The sequence below is a fragment of the Danio rerio genome, chromosome 24, assembly GCF_052040795.2.
Source record: "Danio rerio strain M-AB ecotype USA chromosome 24, GRCz13ab, whole genome shotgun sequence".
Classification (NCBI taxonomy): Eukaryota; Metazoa; Chordata; class Actinopteri; order Cypriniformes; family Danionidae; genus Danio; species Danio rerio.
In genome coordinates this window covers 27,232,501-27,255,671 of record NC_141044.1, presented here as the reverse complement: position 1 = coordinate 27,255,671, position 23,171 = coordinate 27,232,501, and the positions used below count along the sequence as shown (strand labels likewise).

The 23,171-nt window shown below is 33.3% G+C and overlaps 2 protein-coding genes and 1 long non-coding RNA gene across 13 annotated transcripts in view; 2 read left to right on the top strand and 1 right to left on the bottom strand.

The window, feature by feature from the left end:
* The window catches only part of LOC141380703 (uncharacterized), a 15,012-nt gene extending 7,544 nt beyond the window's left edge, over positions 1-7,468 (top strand). Inside the window, exon 3 of the long non-coding RNA XR_015525033.1 lies at positions 4,213-7,468. This is a non-coding gene — a long non-coding RNA (uncharacterized LOC141380703). The remainder of the gene's footprint in view (positions 1-4,212) is intronic.
* Positions 2,884-10,733, bottom strand: zgc:112408. 4 transcript variants are annotated; one of them, NM_001017597.2, is made up of 7 exons: positions 9,219-9,345; positions 9,016-9,122; positions 8,812-8,881; positions 8,636-8,718; positions 6,338-6,541; positions 5,067-5,201; positions 2,884-3,394 (listed from the first exon to the last, which is right to left on the bottom strand). In NM_001017597.2, the coding sequence occupies exons 1-7, from the start codon at positions 9,313-9,315 to the stop codon at positions 3,206-3,208; spliced, it is 885 nt and encodes a 294-aa protein (NP_001017597.2). In that variant the 5' UTR covers positions 9,316-9,345; the 3' UTR covers positions 2,884-3,205. The 4 variants fall into 4 exon arrangements, with proteins under 4 accessions (NP_001017597.2, XP_087164743.1, XP_087164742.1 ...); XM_087308617.1 differs by having other exon boundaries at positions 3,140-3,394; positions 6,338-6,430; positions 9,219-9,611; XM_087308616.1 differs by having other exon boundaries at positions 3,140-3,394; positions 9,016-9,032; positions 9,219-9,435.
* Positions 10,179-23,171, top strand: part of abcc13 (ATP binding cassette subfamily C member 13) — a 23,945-nt gene continuing 10,952 nt past the window's right edge. For 2 of the 8 annotated variants that reach the window (XM_087309567.1, XM_087309566.1), the window contains exons 1-16: positions 10,179-10,469; positions 10,729-10,771; positions 11,545-11,677; positions 11,772-11,947; positions 12,036-12,219; positions 13,340-13,571; positions 13,670-13,735; positions 16,271-16,408; positions 17,204-17,350; positions 17,429-17,504; positions 17,590-17,638; positions 19,757-19,814; positions 20,368-20,587; positions 21,212-21,363; positions 22,629-22,784; positions 22,869-23,068. In XM_087309567.1, the coding sequence (XP_087165693.1) occupies positions 13,377-13,571; positions 13,670-13,735; positions 16,271-16,408; positions 17,204-17,350; positions 17,429-17,504; positions 17,590-17,638; positions 19,757-19,814; positions 20,368-20,587; positions 21,212-21,363; positions 22,629-22,784; positions 22,869-23,068 (1,457 nt within the window). In that variant the 5' untranslated portion in view covers positions 10,179-10,469; positions 10,729-10,771; positions 11,545-11,677; ... (1 more) ...; positions 12,036-12,219; positions 13,340-13,376. Of the gene's footprint in view, positions 10,470-10,728; positions 10,772-11,544; positions 11,678-11,771; positions 11,948-12,035; positions 12,220-13,319; positions 13,572-13,669; positions 13,736-16,270; positions 16,409-17,203; positions 17,351-17,428; positions 17,505-17,589; positions 17,639-19,756; positions 19,815-20,367; positions 20,588-21,211; positions 21,364-22,628; positions 22,785-22,868; positions 23,069-23,171 lie in introns of those variants that run through there. The other 6 variants (XM_087309565.1, XM_087309564.1, XM_087309563.1 and 3 more) reach the window with 4 other exon arrangements.

Below are 23,171 nucleotides of genomic sequence, written 5' to 3'. Positions count from 1 at the left end.
CTTTCCTTATTATTTTTGTATTTAATGTAAAACAAATACATGTAGGTGATATAGAGTTGTTTTAAGGGGCAGAAAATGAGAGCATCATGACAGTGTGTCTTTGGGGTTCAGGGTCAGAACAGAAGCTGCTTTACTGTATGTGAGGCTGAAGCAGATTAAATAGACGATTACAGTATCTCTACTAAACTGTCCACCCATTCCCGCATCTGATAAAGGCAATCCTATTACGGTGATCACTGATCAGGGCTCTCCGTGGCCATTTTTTTTCTGCATCAAGCCAACAGATTAACTGTCTTAAGTCTTTTCTCATGACAGTGTAAAAGTAGTTCTGTCATGTGTCCACACGTGAGCATATTTACGTTTTTATATCTGCTCTCTATGTATGTGTGTACTTTTGTTTGTTAAAATAAGCTGCAGTGCCACAGGTATATGCAATATATTGATTTTATACACTAAAAAGCGATCAGATGACCTTCCTTTAAAAAGTGAGCAAACCCCATCGTATTAAAATTGAAGGAAATTAACTACATTATATTCTTAATTATAAAAATGAAACCCTATAGTTACAAGTCACAAAACACTCAAAGATATATATATATATATATATATATATATATATATATATATATATATATATATAATTGCTGCTTAATTCAATCTACTTATTTAAAATGAGCTCAATTAACACAACTCTTAAGTTTTTTTGTGGACAACGTAATTGGTTTATGTTCAGTCCACTTAAAGTTATAAAAACAATGAGGTTAACTCAATCAAGTCAACATGAAGGAATTGTGTTTAAACCAGTAGTTTTTACAGTCCAGTTTTACTCACTTAAGTAAAGTCAACTTGTTGCTTTTGCGACAGTAGCCTTTACTTACTTTTTTATGTGAAATAATCACTTTTTGTGAGGTTATACAAAATTGATGCAATTATCAGATGGCTACACTAAAATATCTGTACAAAGATATTTGCATTAGACCTGCCAATTAAAGCAATATTGGTTTATTTGAATATATATAAACAATACAATAGTATACGCAGAATGACATTTTAGTTGGTGACTTCAAGATTGTTATTATTTGCTCAGAAAATGTAAAGCAAACAAAACTGCACATTATCATTTGATGCTTTTCGTGAAGCTCCTGAAATAAAAGCATGAACATTGAAGTTCATTCTCTGTGTCTTAAGAATACATTTAAAGAAATTGTACTTTATAAAACTACCTTTTGTAAAGTCTATAACGCTTTACATTTACTTCATTAACGATCTTTTAAGAGGGTATTTCTCAGCTAAATTTATTATGTGATCAATTAATCGCCACATTGTGCAATACAGTGGTTGTCAAACTTTTTTCATCAAGTACCACCTCAGGAAAGAAAATTGTCCCTCCAAGTACTACCACAATGAGCAGTATTAAAATACAATTGCGTATTAAGCCCAGTAAAGCAGCTAAAGCTCTGAACAACACCTGGAAATGTTGCCTGGACCTCAGAAATAATAATAATAATAATAAATAATAATATAATAAATATTATTATATACTATATTCATATTTAAATCATTTTGATAAATTTTGAAATATATGTATAATGTACATATGACATATTTGATTCCTCTGCGTACCACTAGAAGAAAGCCCGCGTACCACAAGTGGTACAGGTACCACAGTTTGAGAACCTCCGGTGTAATACATTAAAGTGACTGACAGCCCTAGTTTGCATTTACTTGTTGATATAGATAAGTACACCCTGTAATGAAGCTTTCACTCATATAATGAATCTGTAAATGGCAGAAAAGGAACTTCTAAACACATTACTGTTTTTTGTACTAGAATTTATATGAGTTAACCACACAATATGTGGTTTCAAACTATTGGTGCAGGATATCACAATTTTTGCAGATATCCAAAAAGTCCAAAAATGTTGAATAACTTTGGTTGTTAGGCAATGTCGAAACAAATATCTTATTTCTTTATGTGTTCTGTTTTGTTTTTGGGGAAAGTTTTAATTTTCAAGTGTTTGGTTTGTAACATTCTCTTCAAGCAGTCACTTCTGACCACTAAATTGACTCAGATGCAATTTTATCACACACATTATTGCTTAATTTGGTTTTGTTTTTACAATCAATTTTTATTAATGCAATGTAAACATTTTTGCACATTTCAACAAATTTTTTGCTATATTGGACTGATACCTAGCTTATGTTTACATTTCAAGTATTACCAGCTGATTTATTGAAAGCAACAATAGTATGGTGCATTACTATTTCAATTAAGATGCACTGTAAAAAATGCAGGGTTCCACACAATTCATTCATGTTGACCCAACACAAATTAATTAGGTTAACTTAACACTTTTAACAAATTTATGTGGATTGAACATAAAAAATTAAGTTCTAACGAATTATGTTGTTTCAGTTATTTTTAAACAAGTAGTTTGAACAAGCAAAGAGAAATATTTTTTGAGTGTGTCAAAACAAGTCACTTTGTTAATCTGCGGAGTTCAAGGCACATTAGGTCATTTTCACTGTTACATGAGTGTTCACAACCAACAAAGGCATATAGTTTGATGATGTGAATGTGGAACAGGATATGTTACATCCTACAGAAACCATGATCATGAATTCAAAACTTATCATGGTAGCACGGCGCAGAGTAAGGCTGAAATATGTCAAATGAGAGCACTGAAGCAACTGCTGATGAGAGACGAGTGTGAAATAGCATGAAAAGCAGCAGAACTTTTATCATGCCACAATCTACCGCTTCAGGTTCTTCTGGCTGTGATCATGTGGATTGTGGTTTATCAAAATATAGACATTTAGAGCTATGTTATAATGCTACAGTGTTATTATAAAGCAGTGTATTAAAACAGACAACATATTAAATTACCTTTGGTGTTTCCATGTTTTATATAAATAAAAAACAAAAATTATAGGGTGTTTGGCGTAATAGCATGGCGACACACGTAAAATAGCTTATTTCTCTGGATTTGAAAAATCGTCGAAACAGTTGGAATAATCTAAGTATACTGTGCCTTTAAATATTCTAAATCAAAAGTTGTCAGAACAGACATGATGGTCTCATTATGCAGTTAAAAGCATAAATATACGCAAAGCACATAAATCAATAGCTACGGGCAAGTTTTGTTTGAATATACATTAACACAGCTGTTTATTATCATATTTGTTTACAATATACAGTATATGGTCACCTCCTCATAAAACCAGACATGAGGTCCATGGGTACAGGAAAGATGATTGTGGAGTTTCTTTCAGAGGCTATCTCGGTCAGCGTCTGCATGTAGCGTAGCTGAAGCGCTGCTGGAGACTCGGACATCACGTTTGCAGCTTCTTTCAGAGCGCGGGAAGCTTTCATTTCCCCCTCCGCTGCGATCACCTGTTCAGGGTTGAGAACAGCTTTAATATGCTCATTTTACTAAGGCAACACTTCAGTAAGCATGAATTCATTCTTCATATAAACACAATTCACTCAGTCTGACCGCTGGCACACACCTTTAATTACTCGGAAATTTCCGTTGAGCTGATTTCCAGCTTGTTTTTCCACTTGTGCCATAGTGTGAGAACATAAAGGCTCAGGTTTCCAGTCAACAATGTGACTTGCATTGTTATAGTGATCAATGAGAGAGAGCTCTAATATGGAAGGATGATAACATCAATGTAAAAAAGGGAAGGATGGATGATTAAAATAAACAATTTTGTTTTCTTTCAGGTTATTAAATTATCGGTTAATTTAAAATGCAGCATGAACATACAGATTGTGTTTTTTTTTCAATAGTGACTTTTTTGGTCACTTAATATTATGGTTATTTTTTATAATAATAACAATAAGAGCATTATTGAAAATTAAAAAGGGATCATAAATAAAGCTGCTGCAAAACAGATATTCTAGTTATTTAATTGCTGAATCAGTTAATAAAAAATTGTATAAATGTATATTTAGCTATATAAGTATCTATATTTTAATTTATTGACCAAGTGAAATGTAGTGTAGTTTACATTATATCGCTGTTAATAAATGAAATCATAATCATAATAATGGAATTTACTCTACAGAGAGTCATGAAAACGATGAACAAATCATTAAACAACTTTCTTTGAGAAAAACTGTCATGTTATGTATAGTATAGCCTTCACAGAACTCATTTAAATAAACATTTAGCTTAACTTAAATTCATTCATTCATTTTCTTTTCAGCTTAGTCCCTTTATTAATCCGGAGTCGCCCCCAGCGGAATGAACCACCAACTTATCCAGCACGTTTTTGCGCAGCGGATGACCTTCCAGCCACAACCCATCTCTGGGAAACATCCACACACACACACACTCATTCACACTCATACACTACGGACAATTTAGCCTACCCAATTCACCTGTACTGTATGTCTTTGGACTATGGAGGAAACCGGAGCAGCCGGAGGAAACCCACGCGAACGCAGGGAGAACATGCAAACTCCACATAGAAATGCCAACTGACCAACCCGAGGCTCGAACCAGCAACCTTCTTGCTGTAAGGCGACAGCACTGCCTACTGCGCCACTGTGTTGCAGCTTAAATTAAATTGTAACAGAAAATATTATGTATTCCTAAAATGTATTTATATTTTTTATATAATATGTGGAAAATAAATGGGGAAATATGTGATGCATCGAAAAAACTTCTTTAAAATTTAGTTAGTTAAATGAAAAGTTAGTTAAATTTAGGGGGAGAATCAAAAATAAATAATATACAGTATAATGGATTCTTCGAGGTGAGTCCTCACGCATCACAAATAGCAACTTGACCTGCAAGTGTTGTACTCCTCTGTAGGTCTTGTTTTGGAAACTGATTGGCTTAAGGGGGTTACAGCTCATCTACACCCCTGACCGACTGTGTGTGAGGGGCTGCCGGTGTTTATCCACCAATCAGAGAACACCGTGTCTCTCCAGACAGACTGAACACAAAGCTGCAAAGCTGATAAGACTAAACTTGGCAGGCCCGCCAGAGCAGACAGTATAGCATGTGTTTGTGCGTTTAAAGCATGTAACAATCTTTCAGTGCTCAGACACACACCTTGGCTCGGGCATCCCTGCTGGCCTCGGCTTCAGCTGCCATGGCTCTCTGTAAAGTGGTGGGCAGTTTGACGTCTTTGAGCTCGACCCGTTCCACTTTGATCCCCCAGTTTTTGGAAGCAGAATACAGCACAGCCTGTCAGGCACAAAATAAAATGATCAACAGTTCACAGTACATTTAAAGAGCTAGTTCACCCAAAAATAAAAATGTACTTGCTATTTAGTATCCCTCAAGGGATTCCAAAGCATTATTTGTTTATTTATTCTGATACATACATTAAATACATTAACTAAATAAACCTTTTTAAAGGGAAAATCTAAAGTGTGATTGAGTCATTAATAGGGATTTTCGATTTTGCGATTCTGTGTTTTTTTTTCACAGAATTGCAACTTTATTTCTTGCACTAAAGAGTTTATATGCAGAATAAGGCAGAATTTAAAGATATAACTCAAAACTGAAAAATTATCCAAATTCTAAACATTGTTCTTCAATTCTTGACTTTGTATTTGACAATTCTGAGTATAATTAAAATCTTTTAGTTCTGGGTTTATATTTCACAATTCAGTTGTTGTTCCTCAGAAATCTGAGTTTACATAATGTAGAAAAAAAATATGTAAGATTTAAATTTTCAATTGCTAGAAAGTCAGAATCGTGAGATAAAAAAAGCACAATTAATATTATTATATGAGCCTCCACTGTGTGAACAGGACATTTGAAACACATCTATTACATTATAAAACCCAACAGTCAGCTTCATCAAATGAAATGAGTGTAGGTAACTCAAAATGTACTGAACGTTAATTCTACTCATTTGAAAGGAGTTTTAAACTTTCAACTATGTTAAAGGTAATGAGTTAATTAAATACCCCAGTATTTCAACTCATATAGATTAGTTTTTTAACTCAAATGGTTTGTTGCAATCGGTTTCCTCAAACAGTTTGACTTGCCTTAGCTTATTGGGTTTTACAGTACTCAGTTGGTTTGAGTTCATTTATTGGGTTTTACTGTGCTCAAATTGCTTCATTTACTCAAATGGATTATGTTCACAGTACTCATTAGGATTCGTTTTTGAACTGAAATGGCTTGTTGCAATCTGTTAACTGAAATGGTTTGAGTTAACTTAACTTTTTGGGTTTTACAGTGTGTTATTATCATTTTGTGCAGACTTGTGTGAGATTTCTTGACTGTTAAAGTTTCTATATTAAAGAAATACATTTTGTGCCAATAAAGAACCTATTTTTAAAGGTAGAACTAAAGCAGGTGCAACTTGCCTCCATCTGTTCTGACATCTCCTCTCTGTCTTTTAGGATGTCTGCCAGGCTCTTAGTTCCGAGCATGTTTCGTAATGTAGTCTGTGCAAGCATCTGTGTAGCATAATTTGCATTCTCCACTTTAGTAATGGAGACAGTGGGGTTAAAGATTCGATAGTAGACCACTGCATCCACCATGATAGTCACTGAGTCTTTGGTCAACACCTAAAGAGAAATATATCAAATATAAACCTGGTTCAGGATTATATTAAACGTGTAACCTCAAGTTATTATGTAAAGAGTAATTGACGATGAGCTGTTAAATTAATAGAGAAGTAATGCAGTAATTATTTTGTAATAATCTATCTAATGCACTGAGTTATTGTGTTTAAATTTGGGGAAATGCATATAAATCTAATTTACGATCCCCAAGTACAATACAGAAGAAAGTAATTAGAATGATAGAAAATGTGGAGTTTTTGGAGCATACAAAATCTTTTTTTTTTTAAATTGAAGATTAAGTTTAATGATCTGGTTAAATTTAATGACACAGTTTATGTTAAAGCTAGGAAATAGCTACTTCTAAAATGCAAACAATTTTTTTTTTTTTTTTGAAGAAAGACATGGACGATATAATCTGAGAGAAGAACAAAATTTCCGGATGTTGAAAACAAGAACAACTTTAAAAAGTTTGTGTATGTCTGTCATTGTGTGAAATTGTGGAACAATCTATAAAATATTCTAAAACAATGTCAGGATAGTAATCAATAGAAAACTTTGTATAAAATATATATTATTTAAGGAATATAATGAGAGGTGGTTGTAAAAAAAAACAAAAAAAGGTATAATAAAATTTTAATTATTGTCTGTATACACCACGTTTGGATCTATGTTATACAAAGAAAATTTACAAATAGTGATTTAACCATATCATATGTAAAAGCTGCAAAAAGGATGAAATATATCTCATGTACAAAGAAGAGATAAAATGAAGTATAGATGAATGATGTGTGCGGTAATGAGGTGGGGAAAATAATAAGCTTGCGCTTCCTCCCACTCCATTTCAACCATGGTGTAACGTATTTTGTTTGAAGAATTGTTTTAAGTGTATGATTTATTTTTTGTTTTTTCAAAATAAATTAAATAAATTGGACTGGAGTAAAGTATTTTGCTTATACTACATGGTCACCACACCTAAAGACACTGTTCACATGTTGTATTTCATGATATATGTCAGTTTTTTTATATGTCAGCCTATTGTTTTCGTTTGCTTTTGATTTGACTTTTGACAGTATTAGGCTGTGAAGTAGTTGAAATCCTTCACTTCAGTATAGTGATGTGGAAATCTAATGCAGTTAAAACCTGCCTGGAACTACTTTAACTGTGCATTTATCTAAAAATATCTGCACACTTTAATAATGTTCATCAGCCAATCAGAATGAAGCATTCTGTCCCTTAGTATTAATTTAAACAATACCCTTAACTATTTTAGCCAGTTTTTGTACAATGTAAAAATTTGACCTTAAATTCACAGTAAATTACTGGCTAATAATTTCATTACTTTCACAGTAAAATACTATTTGTAAATTCACAACAAATTACTGTGAGGTAGTTACTGGGATTTTGTTAAATTAAATTAATGTGAAGTTACAACTATAGTGTATTATACTTTAGTATTATCTTGTAGAATTGACTATATTTTACTGTGAAGCAGGCTTTCCTCAGCTTGTCATTTTGACATTTACCCTAACTTTGAAATTGTTTTGAGTGTTAAACAGTGTTTGGTTTTATAAATTAATTACTTTAGTTTATTATGTTTTAACTAAGCACAATTATGTTTATTAAAAGTGATTTCATATTTCCATGTTAACCTTATAAAATTAAATAAAGATGAAGTTCACTCGAAAATTCACTATGAGATTTGTGTCGTTTCAAAACCGGATGATTTTCTTTCAAGTTATTTTTGAAGATGGAACCAAATTGTTTTGGGGCCTGCAATAACATTCTGTTATTTCTAAAAATCAAATAAGTACCAGTCCAAGTATAAAAGTTAATTTGTATTAATGTCTATGTTGAATGAAATAAAAACAGTTTGATTTCTATAACTAACATGCAAAAGATATAGTGCCTTTTACAGTAATTTGCAGCAATCATGCTAATTTGATCAATTTCACAACAAATTATAAATACAACACATTACTTTAAATATTTACAGTTAAATCCGGTAAATTATACTCTTGTAATTTTCTGTGAAAAATTACAGTAACGTTGTAAAAATCTGGAATTTCCTTACAGTATGGATTTAAATGAATTACTAACCTCTTGAGCGGGGATGTCAAAAGACACCGTCCTCAAGTCGACCTTTCGAAATGTGTCCATACATGGAATAATCCAGAACAAACCTTTAAAAAAAATCAATAAAAGCACTGCTTGTGTCACAAGTGTGCAGTAAGCAGACTATTTTTAATAAATTATTCATGATTCAAAGTACTAACCAGGTCCTTTAGCACCTCCAAGGAGTCGTCCCAAACGGAAAATAACAGCTCTCTCATATTCTTGAACAACCTTTTAATAAAAAATGTTATGGAAAAAAAAGAAATGGCTGAAATGATGTATATTTAGGCAAAATGTTATTCTTTGCTAATAATGAAACTTTTGTTTTTAGTAAAGTAAGTATGATGTTATATGTTGTTACTTACCTTCATACAAAACCACACTGAGACAGGAAAAGTAAAAAAGATAAGAAGGCAAGAGAAGAAAGTGAGGATGTATCCACAGAACCCACAACTCTTGGATTGATCCCCATCTGATTAAACCCAAAGGTAAGAGCTCAGTCTCGATGGATTCAAAATTAACGTTAGCTGATTAAATATAACAAGAAATCAAGAAAAACTCTACAAACCTGACTGGACTATGACATTTGTGTCACTCTCTTCATTTGCGATAGGTTCAATTTTGTTATGGGAAAGCTCACGCGAAGGAGACAGCATTATAGACATGGTCAAACGTTTTTGTTTTCTGTTTAAATTAGATGTACAGGTACTCTGAGTGAGATTAAATACGCTCTGTTTCCATTGCCGCCCATTTTCACACGCGACACTTTGTATGTTACTAAGCAACAGCTCGTGTTACACCTGAAAGTCAGTCACTTCCTTTAGCCTACAAGGCCTTATCAAATATCATCATATTATCTTTTTGTTTACACATGCAAACATACAGCAAACAAATATTTTGTTTGTTTCTTAGTCAGATGATAAATGCTTTAGAATATGGAAGACGTAAATCAATTAAGTGTTCCATTATGTTGACTGTATGTAGCTTTATTTCTCTTCCTTCGAATTTAGACATCCTAAATTAATACAAACAAAAAAGCCTATGGTTTTATTTAAAATTGTATTTAATGTTGCTTTAAATAAATCTAAAGAGATCTGGTGAAATCAAAATGTAGCCTACTATAATAAAATAATAGGTCCCTCATATTTTAAATATTACCATAAATTCTATTGATACAATATAATTTTAGGAGCTTTAGTGTTCCTTATTAAAAGTGCAACTGTGTACATTAATTTATTAAATTAGTCTGAATATTATAAATGTGCCGCCAAAGGTCAAAGAGGTTTTAAAGAGGAGGTTAAAAGTCTGCATCCACAGAACATTAATGTCGTTTATTAATTTAAGTTAAATCTAATAAAATTATAAATGAATGTAAGAAGATTGATACAAAATCTGCTTCTACTCAAGTTGTTACGATATATTATAATAATGTAATGTTTAAAAAAACAAAGTACTAATGCTCAATTTAACATTTTCAGGATATGGTACCCAACAAAATGATTGACAGCTATAAGACACGCCCCTAGCCAAAAAGCGGAGATCTCAATGCACATGGGTGCGCTCTGCACTCCACTATTGAGCAAGACGCGGTTTAATTTCACTCAGAAAACGTTTCTTAATGTAGCAAAGATATCTCAGAGGAAATCTAAAACGTGAATATCGTCGCCAAGTGTAAATAACGTGATGTGTCGGCTACTTCGTGTGTTTTCCTCTGTTCTATTGTTCAGGCTGTATGCATGAGACGCAGATGCAGTCTCTCATTTACACGCTTCGGGACATTATATTGTTTTCAGACGTCGCCTGTGTTATATAACATGAGGTAAGTACAACTTTTATTGTTTGTTTGTTTTTTTCCACAGTTTGTGAAAGGAAAGTCTCATTTTTAGATTGACCACATTTTTGTTATGATGAAGACTTGTACACAATTCACAATTGATTAAATATGTCAAGTAAGGTTTTTATTTCTTTTATATCAGTACCACACATTAACTTTTGATTTTAACTTTTATGTTACATCTATTGATTTTTATTGATTTGTTTCAATGAATGCAGATGATTTGTGTTTTTTATGCTCGCAGTCAAAGGGAAGTCTTATTTGAGCATCTTTTGGTGGTGGAATAGGTAAGCCTGAATTAGAGGTAGTATAGACCATTTTGAGATGTAAACAAAAACAATGGTCCCAACGTGTTTCCAGTTTTACATATTTAATTTATAGCTTGAGAATCTAAAAAGAGCCAGATATTAATAAATGATGTTATGATAGCTGTTTAACTTGCAGTTATTATTGAATTGCCTCTTGTTATTAACTAGTTTGATAACAAGCAGGAAATGTTCATGGGCCAACGACATGACCACATTAAAATGGTCAGTTCTTGTTTTATATTGTTTCTCAAAGAGTGGACATTTTTGCCTCATTTAGGCTAATATTTAATTATGAGATTTAAATGCTGCATTTTAGTGACATTTTAAGCAATTTTTTCGCTGAAATAGATTGTTTGATGGTCATCATAACCAAAAAAAGTTAATTTAAAATATCCTGGATAACAACAATAGCCAAAATAGTCTTCAAATTAACTTTAATATCTGTCACTTTTGGTGCTTCACACCTTTTTATTTGTCATTTTTTGTTTAAAGAATAAGATTTAGAGTAAAAGTTACTTATTTTAAAACGCATTTAAAACAATACAGTAGCAAAAGATTACTTCACTTAAATCAGATTGTATTTTTCTTGCACAGCTAGATGTTAGACTCATGAAAAATAATTATGTGCACTGGCAAAAACTGTAATTCTGGACCTTCATCAGTTAGGGGTGGGTCTTTCGAACGGCCCCCCGGCTAGGGGCTTGTATATACTGTTCCCAAAACAGCAACCTTTAACAGTTTTCTGTTTTCAGGATGGTTGTAATGGGCCACAGGGGACCGCTGCAGTTGTTTGACCTTTTAAAGCTGTATAATGAGGACTCTGTCCACACCCTTTGCTCTGTGTTTGATCATGAGTGGGAAAAACAACAGAATAATTACAAGGAGGTAACTTTAATGAAAACAGCACAAGCCAGAGAAATTGTGTTTCATTACAATGCATGCATTGAGATCTAATGCTTTCAATATGTTATTTTTGCAGAGGTCGGACCTAGAAGATGATTCGGGAAGAAAATCACTACTAGTAACCAGTAAAACAAATGCTGGTTATTCTCTACTTTACACATTATGGAAGACATTTCATCCATCTTTAATCAAAATTGTGCTTCTGAGATTGTCATCTGATCTTTTCAGTATTTTAGTTCCTATTACTATCAGGTATAACCACAACTGTTTCCCAAATTAAAATCCAAGCATATATAAATTAAACATCTAATATGTTTGTGTACTAATCTCTTACCCTCAGATGGGTTATCCTGTTTTCTGAGAGGCAGGCTATGTTTGGCTGGACTGGATACACGTACGCTCTGGTGGTGTTTGGGGCGCTTTGCTGCGGTGCTTTTTCTCAGCATCACTTTGAGAAACGTAGCAGGATAATTACGGCCAATGCACATGCAATTCTGTCTGGCACTGTCTACAGAAAGATAAAGGTTATAATCTTAATTCACACTCGGGAACACTTTGTTTTGATGGTCTCTTTGAGTATTAGTAGACTTTCTGCTTAGTGTCTGCTGAGATTGCTCCTTTAAACAGACATTTAACTGACTATAAAAAACCTTGCAAGAACATGTCAACTTACACTGACCCCAACACAAACATTCTACTTATAATCTAATGAGAATTAGTTGGCATGTAGATGCACTTTAACTTAAATTCAACAAATGGACCATAAAATAAAGTAAGACCCAGAATTCTTGGTGTGTTTTGCAGACCAAAAGTTGGCATTTCACAACTCCAGCTCTATTCTCCTGAAGCCAGTAGGTTGAAAGAATTGCTGAAATTAGTTCTGCTGTTAATAGAAGCTTATGGATTTGTTTTATAAGTATGTTACTTGGTAATATACATAACACAATGTAGGATACAAACGCACATGAACATTTCATGAACTGCACTCACCAGCCACTGGATTAGGTGCACCAGTCATTTTAATGCTTCACACCATTTTTTATTGGTAATTTTTTGTTTAAAGAATAAGATTTAGAATAAAAGTTACTTATTGCATTTAGGGATGTAAATGTGAAATGGGAGTTTGTCATTGGTCAGATCTGCAGAAATTAAATTTTTATTTGTCACATACAGAGTAATGTATGATGTTCAGTGAAATGCTTACACAATCACTTGTTAACTTTAAATAGTAACAGCAATATCTAATTAAAATAATGTAAGAACATAATCTATGAAGAAATGAATAGTTATAGAAAATAAAGCAAATATGAAATATTTTAATATTTATAGCTGTAGAAAAGCTGTAGCATTTGGTTAAATCTTTGCCATGTTGCCAAGTCTGCCAAGATTCACACAGTTCTGTAGCCAAGAACGTCCAAAATGGTACCACAAAGGTGTACCTAATAAAGTGGCCAGTAAGTGTGTGTCTTTTTTGCAGCTCTCCATATAAAAACACACAAACTTGTGATGTCACATTGAAATTGTTAGTTGTAAATTTCCATGTATTTAAAATGCTAAATAGTTTTTTCTTCTTTCCTTTATGGTTCACGCTCCCCTCATTTTCCCCTTCTCCTTTACATTTAAGACATTGTCTCTTTCCCATAGTTCTCGATGGCATTCCGACACCTCTCACAGAGAGGATATGTTAGGTGAGGCTGAACGTGTAGCAGAGTTGGTGGTCACTTTGGCCTGTATTTGGTCCTCCCCGCTACGAGTCACTCTCTATCTGGGCTTACTTTGGGCTAAACTGGGTCCTAGTGTGTTGGTGGGAGTGACATTGCTACTAGTCCTCATCCCTGTCAAGTCAGCTGTGGAGCGAAAAGCCAAACAGCTCAGGGTAAGTAAGGACAAATGCATGCAGAAAATGATTAAGAGGTTTACTGCATCTCTACATTTCTCTCTTCTGTGTTTTAATTTTGTTTTGTTTTTCCTCAGAGAACTCATCGGGTCATCAGAGAAAAGAGTGAACAGCTCATCAAGGAAATGTTGCATAAATATCAGGTTATTTTAATTCCTAATCCTTACACTTGATCCTGTCATTTATAGTTCTTCCACAGTTTAATTTGTTTCAATCCTAATCAAGGGTGATTCTAGGATTTTAGTCTTAGGGTGGCTCAGTCATATATCTGGGTGTAAACTGATTTAGATCTGAGGAATATTTCCAGCACAGAAAGGTTGAGTTCAGGTCAAAAAATGGACAAAAGGACAAAATCAACAATTTTTTTAATGTTGCAGTTAATAATTGATTTGAGCACACTCTTTTGCAGTGTGCGAATTATACATTGACAATCAGGGGGTTGACTTTTTTCGGAAGTTTGCTAATACATGCTTTAGTGCAGTGGTTCCCAACCTTTTTTTGCCCAAGACCCCCTTTTTCCCTAGACGTCCCTCATCTCTTTTTGGGTGTGTCAATTTTTTTGCCTTGTGCTCAAAAAATTCTCTGGGCTTGTCACGGTATTGGGAATGAGTCATCTGCAAATGTCTTAATAATTTGGACGGCCTCATGCATTCGTTAGCAAGAACTTTGGTGCAGATAATGCACTGTGGATGGGTCAGGGACTCTCTGCTCCGAGAAAATGGAATAAAACCATAGTTCAGATAAATATCTTTGTATGTCCTGCATTTCGTACACCACTATTGCTAGCGCTGCAACCCGAAATGTTTGGAGCTTTCTCACCTGGATCCAGTATGCTTGGGTCATTTGTTTTATCTGCTGAAAGCGAATTAGCTTTTTTTTGTGTATAGGAAGAATTACACATTTATCAAATTTTGGTCAGCCAGGGGAAAAAATTTACTAAGGCAACATGATCGTCCTAATTGTCCACAGCTAAAAAATGTTTTAAATGTGATGCGACCCCACCACAGAGCTCGCTGAGGCCCCCTTGTGGGCCAGGACCCCCTTGTTGTGAACTGCTGCTTTAGTGAAACAAATTATGAATATTTAAATTACATCTAATTTATTAATAAAATTTATATATTTTTAGTGTTTTAGTGATATTTAGTGACTATTTTAGAGGTTACTGTGGGTCAAACTTTACAAATTATGTTTCTATTTTTTCCTTTTTTAGGCTACATTCAGATATAAACATTTATTTTATAGGAAACGTGTTTTGTGAATACTTAAGATGTCTATTGGTGCTCTAGAACTGCCAGTTTCAGACTGTTAAATGAAATTTTTTCTAGCGTTGACTGACACATTATGCTTTCACAATAGTATAAACCGTTATATTTATATGGATATATTTTTAATAAATAATATTTAAGATCTGGATCAGAGAAAGCTATTTCTTAAACCCCTCATACATCTGGTTTTGATGCCCTTCAGGGGGATTAAGTGTTAATTAGGGGGGGTCAATCTCTCCCAAAACCCTACTGTAATTAGCACCCTGCTCTTGTGTAACATAAATCATATTCCCTTGTATGATGATGTTAATTCCCAACTGTAAAAAAAGCCCAAGCTCCTATTTTTTATTGGTTGTAATCAGATAGTGTATGTTACAAAATAAGAAAGACGATCACGATTTCAAGTTCAGGCAAACTATTAATTATAATGTCATGTTTGACTCGAAATGTCAGTAATGAGGTTTATTTGTTTATTTATTTGTTTATTTATTTGTTGAATTCAAATTAGAATATTTAAATAGATAGTTCACTCAAAAATTAAAATTGACTCACACTCAAGTGGTTCCAGACCTTTGAGTTTCTTTTTTTCTGCTGAACCCAAACAAGGATATTTTTTTAAGCTAGAAACCCTTAACCACTGACTTCCATAGTAGGAAAAAATACTAAGGACGTCAATGGTTACAGGTTTCCAACATTTATCTTTTGTGTAATGTAATGTGTGTATTTATATAGCACATTTATTGTGTATGGCCATACACCCAAAGCGCTTTACAATCATGAGGGGGGACTCTTCACACCACCACTAGTATGCAGCATCCACTTGGATCATGTGATGGCAGCCACAGGATAACTATGCCAGTGCGCTCACCACACACCAGCTATTGGTGGAGTGGAGAGACAGTTTTGTGTTAAAAAAAGTTCAAACTGGGTTGTGACAAGGGGGAGTAAATGGGGCTAAAGTCTAATTTTTTGGGTGAGCGATCTCATGTAATATTATAGAAATTTTAAAAATCCAGTAAAATTCTTTCTGTATTTTCAGAAAGCAAACTATCACTAGAGCAAGATATCACAAATGCAAAGTTTTTGATTTGGCATTAGAAGAAAAGTGATCTAGCATGGGATCACTTCCATATTTCACTAGTTATGTAAGTGCTTGGTTTGACGTCTGATTAAAAAAGAAGCAGAGATGGATCTTTTCTTCTATATTTTGACATGCATGAATACATGAAAGAATGAATTGGATTGGTTCATGAGAGCATATCTGAATTTGAGCTTGGGTTGTGATAAAGAATTTCAAGGTAAAAAAAGAAATCTATACACGGGTGATCTTATGACCAGATCAATAACATGTCTTTAGAATATAAATAGGGAGAATTTTCTTTACATGCTGACTTGAAATTTATCTTTGACTAGGCGCTGAAGCTTCTTACATGGGAGTCCTGGTTTTTTCAGAGAGTTACAGAGTCAAGGACCCGGGAGCTGGAGATGCTAAGAATCCAGGGATTTCTCACTGCTTTCTCAATGCTCGACTCTATCTGTATGCCTTTTCTGGTGAGTGCTTGATACTTTGGATAAACCTCCTCCTGAGAAGAAAAAGACTTGTCCACCAAGATGGGCTGACTGTTTTTTTTTTTTCGGTGTTTTGTTAGACCTTGTTTACACCTTTTATTAAGACATGTTTTACCAGTTTATCCCAAGTGGACAATCTAATATTTGGTTGTAAATGTCCACCAAGCAAATTTGGGATTAAAAGATGTCCAAGCATAGATGTCTTGGCTAAAGCAAGACTAAATTTGAGCTGTTGTGTGAAAATCTAATAGACAAAAAACTGAAAAAAAAACTGAGCTTGTTTATTTGATAATGCTTATGAAAGTGCTCCTGCTAAACTGAAGTAGAGCTTGATGAAATGCGCATAAAACACCCTCATTTGAATGCGTGTTAACACCAGCTGGAAGTGGCAAAGCATCTCGGTGACTGTTTGTGAACAGATTACTGAAAACAAACCTTGCCAGCCTGTGTTTTTATATTCCATATCCTACTTAAAATCAGTTTTTCACTTACTGTTGCGAAACTACCCTCACTGTGACTTTGACTTTAAATTACCTTTCCTCTATTCTCCAGATGCACAGGGGCTTACTAAGTAAACAAATCCACAGAGCTCTGAGATTAAAACTCAAATCAAAGTCTAGATTACAACTTGAGGTCAGAAAATTGAGATCTCCATCCTGCCACTCTTTCATAAGAATGGGAATGATCTCTGACACAGTTCAATGTTTTGTAACGGCCCAATGAGCACATTTTCTCCTTTGACCCATATTTACCATGCTTTTCGATTTTTCTACTCAGGTTATTTTCTCAAGTCTCGGTGCATTCGTCCTGGTGGATGATGGGAATGTTCTGACATCATCTCAGATCTTTACATCTGTCTGTTTCTTCAGATTGCTCCGTCCACCTCTGCTGGAGTTCCTTGGACTGTTTTCTGTTCTCAAGCAGGTAGTTTGAATGTTAGAAAATGTTAGATTTAATATTTCTGTGCTATTGAATGTATTTGTCTTAACATGACTTACACAGGCACAGCAGTCTTTTTGTTATCTGGAGAAAATCTTTCTCACAGAGGACCTGGGAACCTCTCAGTTTCTTACAAAAGGTAAAATCACAATATATTGAAGGATGCACCAAGAAAGGGGTTTTATTTATTTGGTTAAGTGAATATGTTTGTCATTGTAAAACAGGGGCTACAGAAGAGTCTTCTGCTGACAGCACTCAACAGCCATGTGACGAGTAAGTTGGTAATTAGAAAGAAAATGTTTTATATTGTACAATTAATCTATTGAATGTATTTCTTTAAATGGTTGAGATTATTTACACACACACACACACACACACACACACACACACACACACACACACACAAACACACACACACACACACACACACACACACACACACACACACACAGTAGTTAACATTTGAATTTGTTCAAAATCTTTCATCAAAGTTGTCCTAAAACTATTTAACAACACCATTCTTCCATTTAATAATAATGATGATAATAATAATAATAATATGTATTTATTATTTATTCTTTTTATTGGTTTATTATTATTATTGATTTATTATTGTTTTTTATTGATGTATTATTATTTTGATTTATTATTTTTTTATTGATTTAATATTATGATTATTTTATTGATTTATTGTTATTATGATTATTTATTGATTTATTATTGTATCAATTATTTTTATTATAGATTTATTATTATTTTTTGCTTAATGTTTTATTATTATTCTTCTTCTTCTTATTATTTATTTTTATTATTGATTTATTATTATTATTGATTTATTATTATTATTATATTAATTTATTATTGTTATTTATATTGATTATTATTATTATTATTATTGTATTATTAATTTATTAGTATTATTATTGTTATTTTATTGATTTATTTATTATTAATATTATAATTATTATTTATTTTATTATTGATTCACTATTATTTTTTATTAATTATTATTTATTTTATTTATTTTTATTATTGTTTGTAATTTTTTTAATTATTGATTTATTATTATTAATTTTATTGATTTATTATTATTTATATTGATTTTTATTGTTGCTGTTATTATTATTATTTTTTTTAAATCAGTTTTGTATAGCTTAAAAAAATTATTCTTGTTATGGCAATGCAAAATTTTCCATCAGTATTCCAATGTGTTCAATGTCACATGATCTTTCATAAATGATTCTGATAAGCTAATTTAATGTGCAAAAGCATTGATTTTTACTATAAGTATTAATGCTTTACAATATTATATTTGTGCATATACATTAGTTTAGTCAGTACTGAAGCCAAATTTGGAGCTTATCTAACAAAATAACTTACAATAATGGTTTAAAAATTAGTAAAACAAATGTATATGTTAGGGAAAAAAAGTTTGTAAATAACATTTTCAAAGATAGCAAAAAATCAAGAGAAACAAAAACTATATAAAATTTGGTTGAACTTTTGTAGTTTGTTATGTTTTTTGCTAAATTTTGCATGAATTTAAATGTATTATCTTTCCATTTCTAAAGATGTTCTGTGACTAAAATATTATTTTATAAAATAAATCTGTTTATTAAACCTGTTTTGGTCAAATGCACAGATATATATTAACCATATTCACTGAAAAATGGATAAAAATATTCATTTTCAAAATGGGGTGTACTCAATTATGCCGAGCATTGTACAGTATATGCACATTAAACCATAATGTTATTTTAGGATTTGGTGGATTTGATAAATATATATATTTTTTCATATCATATCGTAATGTTTAATTAAATCTAAAATGTTGCATATACATAAAGACTATAATCAGTTTAGAGAAACTTAACATATTATTACCATGATGATCTTTAAGTCGGCATCCTAAATCTCACGCATATATTATAGAAATACAAATGTTTGCATTTGTGCAGTATTATCCTTTGCCTTTTGATTAGGCAGAGTCCAGAACATTTGACTTGACCCACGGGTCTCCACTGTCCAGCATTAATATATTAAAATTGCTTTAATCCAAGGCTAACATCAGTGCATTTAAGAGCATTAGCAGTGCTTCTGATTTTAATATCTTTCTGATCCCCCTGAGAGAATTTATCATGCTTTTCTTGCTCTCTCTGGCCACTGCACTAGTTGTAGGGGTTAGGGCAGGTTAAGGAAGGATGATATTCACAGAATCACAGGCAGGGCTTGATGGTAACAGGATGATGACTGAACAGGGCTTCTGACTTACCTTTTTGTTCCATGTTTAAATGAGTTTCTCTTGGTATCAACAACATCTTGTTTTGTTGAGCTGATATGCACTGTATACTTGCAGTCTGCTAAACCTTTTTGGTGTATTAATTTTTACAGGTGTCAGGAAAAGCAGAACGATTCTGATGAGAAAAGAGATCACTATCATTTCAGAAATGTATGTTTGTGCATGCATGTGTGTGTTTGTGTATATGCTTGTTTAAATTTATACCTTTTAAATTAATACCATATATATATATATATATATATATATATATATATATATATATATATATATATATATATATATATATATATATATATATATATATATATATATATATATATATATTTAATTTAAATGAATTTATTATTTGTTGGAATTCTCTTAAGCCTTTTTGGATAAAATCCATGCTGAATAAATAAATGTAAATTAAAAGTTAAATAAATCAAATGAAAATTGCCATCAGATTGAAGAATGATGGTTTTCAGTGAATAATGAATATGTAAATTTAGTGATTGCTTGAAATTTGATCATTTATTTTTGAGGGAGCAACCCCCTCAACTTTTTTTGGGTTTAAGTAACCATTTAGTTAGTGTCCAAACTGTACACTTATTACTTATTTGTATAATAAAAGCAAAGTTTTAAGTGAAAAACATGGTAAAATGAAACAATTTATTTGTAAGTGAAAAAATCCTCTACTTAAAAGCAGTTGTTTGTGTTGTTTCAGGAGTTCAGGGAAGCCTGCTGGCTGTATTTGGGGGCTTTTGGCTGGCACTGGGTTTCAGTGTGCTCGCTGGTCTACCTGTCAGTGTGTGCTGTTAGTTTAGCACAAGATGGTGTCCTGTGCATGTGGACGGGTGAAGCCAAAGAAGTTCAAGGCCTGGATGGCTGGAAAGAGCTCAGAAACTCTCGTCTGTCTGCATATGCGCTGCTTGGACTCCTGCAAGGTCATTGTCAACCTGTAGTTTCACAGAAGAGACTATATATATAACAGATTTAAACACTGTACATGTGCTTAAAAATCAAAATTCCCTTGATCTTTTGACATAAGAAATGACTGTACTAAATAAACCTGTAAGTTTCTGAATTTTCTCCTTAGAATAAGTCACTCTGTTATATAGTAATGTGTCTAAACTTAGCCTTTACAGAAGATCAAAGCCCACCTCTACATCACTGCCTGTTTAACCAGGCCTAAAACAAGTGACATATAGAAAAGCAAAACACCTCAGGCTTGTTTTTTTTACATGCCATGTTAACAACTGGTAGACTAATGATGTTGTGTCTTTTTTCACATGCCTTGTGCTGCTGAAGGTACAGTAAAACACCACTTAGTTTTTTAATGGCCTAGCCAAGCATACAGGATTCAATGGTGAAATTATTTCACTTGATTTTCTTTATTGGCTTGTAACTTTTGACCAGGTGTTTGTGTGCTGCAAGCATTGCACATTCTTGTATTTATATTGCTGATTGCAATCATTTTTCTTCTATCCAGAACAAATATTCTTTAGAACACAACAATAACACCGTTGTTAAGTGAAAAGCGCTTGTGTTTTTTTGTTTTGTTTTTTCAGCCTTCCTAGTGTGCTGTGCCGCCTACTGCCTGACTTGTGGTTCTCTCAAAGCATCCCGTACCCTACACACTGAACTGCTGTCGGATGTTCTTCATCTGCCTGTGCACTCACAGAAAATGAACACCAGAAAACTGATGCAAGCGCTCACTCAGGTGAGTTTTGTCCTCTAGAGGCCAGTGTGGAGGCGATCACAGCATGCCAATGAAGAGAATAAAAGGATAGTTCAATCAAAAATTAACATTCTGCCATCATTTACTCATCCTCCACTAGTTCCAAACTTGTTTGGGTTTCTATCTTCTATTGAACACAAAATAAGATACTGAAGAATGTAGGAAAAAGCAGCCATTGACTTCCATAGTGTTTATTGTTCCTACTCTGGCTGCTTCTTCCAACATTCTTCAGCATATCTTGTTTTGTGTTTAACAGAAGAAAGAAATTCAAAAACTTTGAAACATAACTGATACCAGTTGTAAGAGCAACAAATAATACTTGACTTCTAGTTGATCATTTGGAAAAGTGGCAGAAGGTAAATTTATCCAATTAATCATCTGCATCCCAATCATCACAAATGCTGCAGGAGACCTATTAGAACCCACATGGATCCAAGATTCTCACAAAAACAGTCAAGTTTGGCGAAGGAAAAAAAATTAGGGTTGCATTAAGTATGCGGGCGTGCGAGAGATCTGCAGAGTGGATAGCAACATCAACCTGAGGTACAGTATTAAGACATTTGTGCTGCCCATTACATTAGCAGAATAGCACCACTTTTCATAGTTCAGCCTCCACATCATATTTCCTGAAAACAAAGAAGGTCAAGTGCTCCTGGATTGGCCAGCCCAGTCACCAGAAATGAACATTATTGAGCATGTCTGGGGTAAGATGGAGGAGGCATTGAAGGTAATTCCAAAAAATCTTAATGAACCTTGGGAGTCCTGCAGGAACGCTTTTTTTTTACCATTCCAGATGACTTTTTTAATAAGTTATTTGAGTCATTTCAGAGATGTATAGACGCAGTCGTACAAGCTCATGCGAGTCATACATAATATTATTTCTTTCCCCACTGCACAATGACTTTATATTTAATTTCTGTTAAGTGACCAGACTTTTGTTGACACAAAGTCAGACCTTACTGTCCTAATTAAATAATTAAAAATCAAGGCATGATCATGTTTTATTTTGGTAAAATAAGCGTAACCCAGAGGTCTTTGCCTTTCATATTAGCCATTTTGATACCAAATGATCAACTAGAAATCAAGTTATTACTTGTTGTTCCTAAAATTTGGATAGGCAACAAGACTTTTGTCAGGTAGTTTAGTAATATATAACAGATGCAAGGAAATATGAGAAAACAAAAGCGATATCTTGTTTAATCCCACTTTAATAAAGCCAAGTAAGTCTCTGTATGTTGTTTGCTCAGGATATGCAGGTGATTGATGAAGAGCTGCCCAAACATTTGCACAGCATCTTAAAGAGTCTTTTGGACGTTCTGAGCACCATCACTTTGATCAGCTTCATCATTCCAGTTTTCAGCCTAGCTGTGTGTCCGATGATAATCCTCCTCCTTCATATTCAGGTGAAATTTCATCTATTGCTTGTACATAAGCACTTCACTATTTGACATCATTATATTTATTATATTTCATTTTTGTTCTTTCAGTCTCGTATCTCTTCAACCCACATGCAAATAAGAAACATGGAGGCAAACCCTGCTGTCTCGCTTACTTCACTGGCAAGAGTGACACAGTGTGCTGAAGCTTCACTTTCTGGGCCAGAACACAGGGCGGTGTGTCTGAAGCACTGCCTTCAAGCCTTCACTCAAAACCTGCTGCTCAAGTACAACACAATCAACACAGAAAGGTTAAAAAAATGTTTTAAAGCACATTTATGTTCATGCTTATACTTGTTCATGCACTATATGTGGTTTATGCAATTAAAGGGAGAGTTCACCCAAAATTAAAAA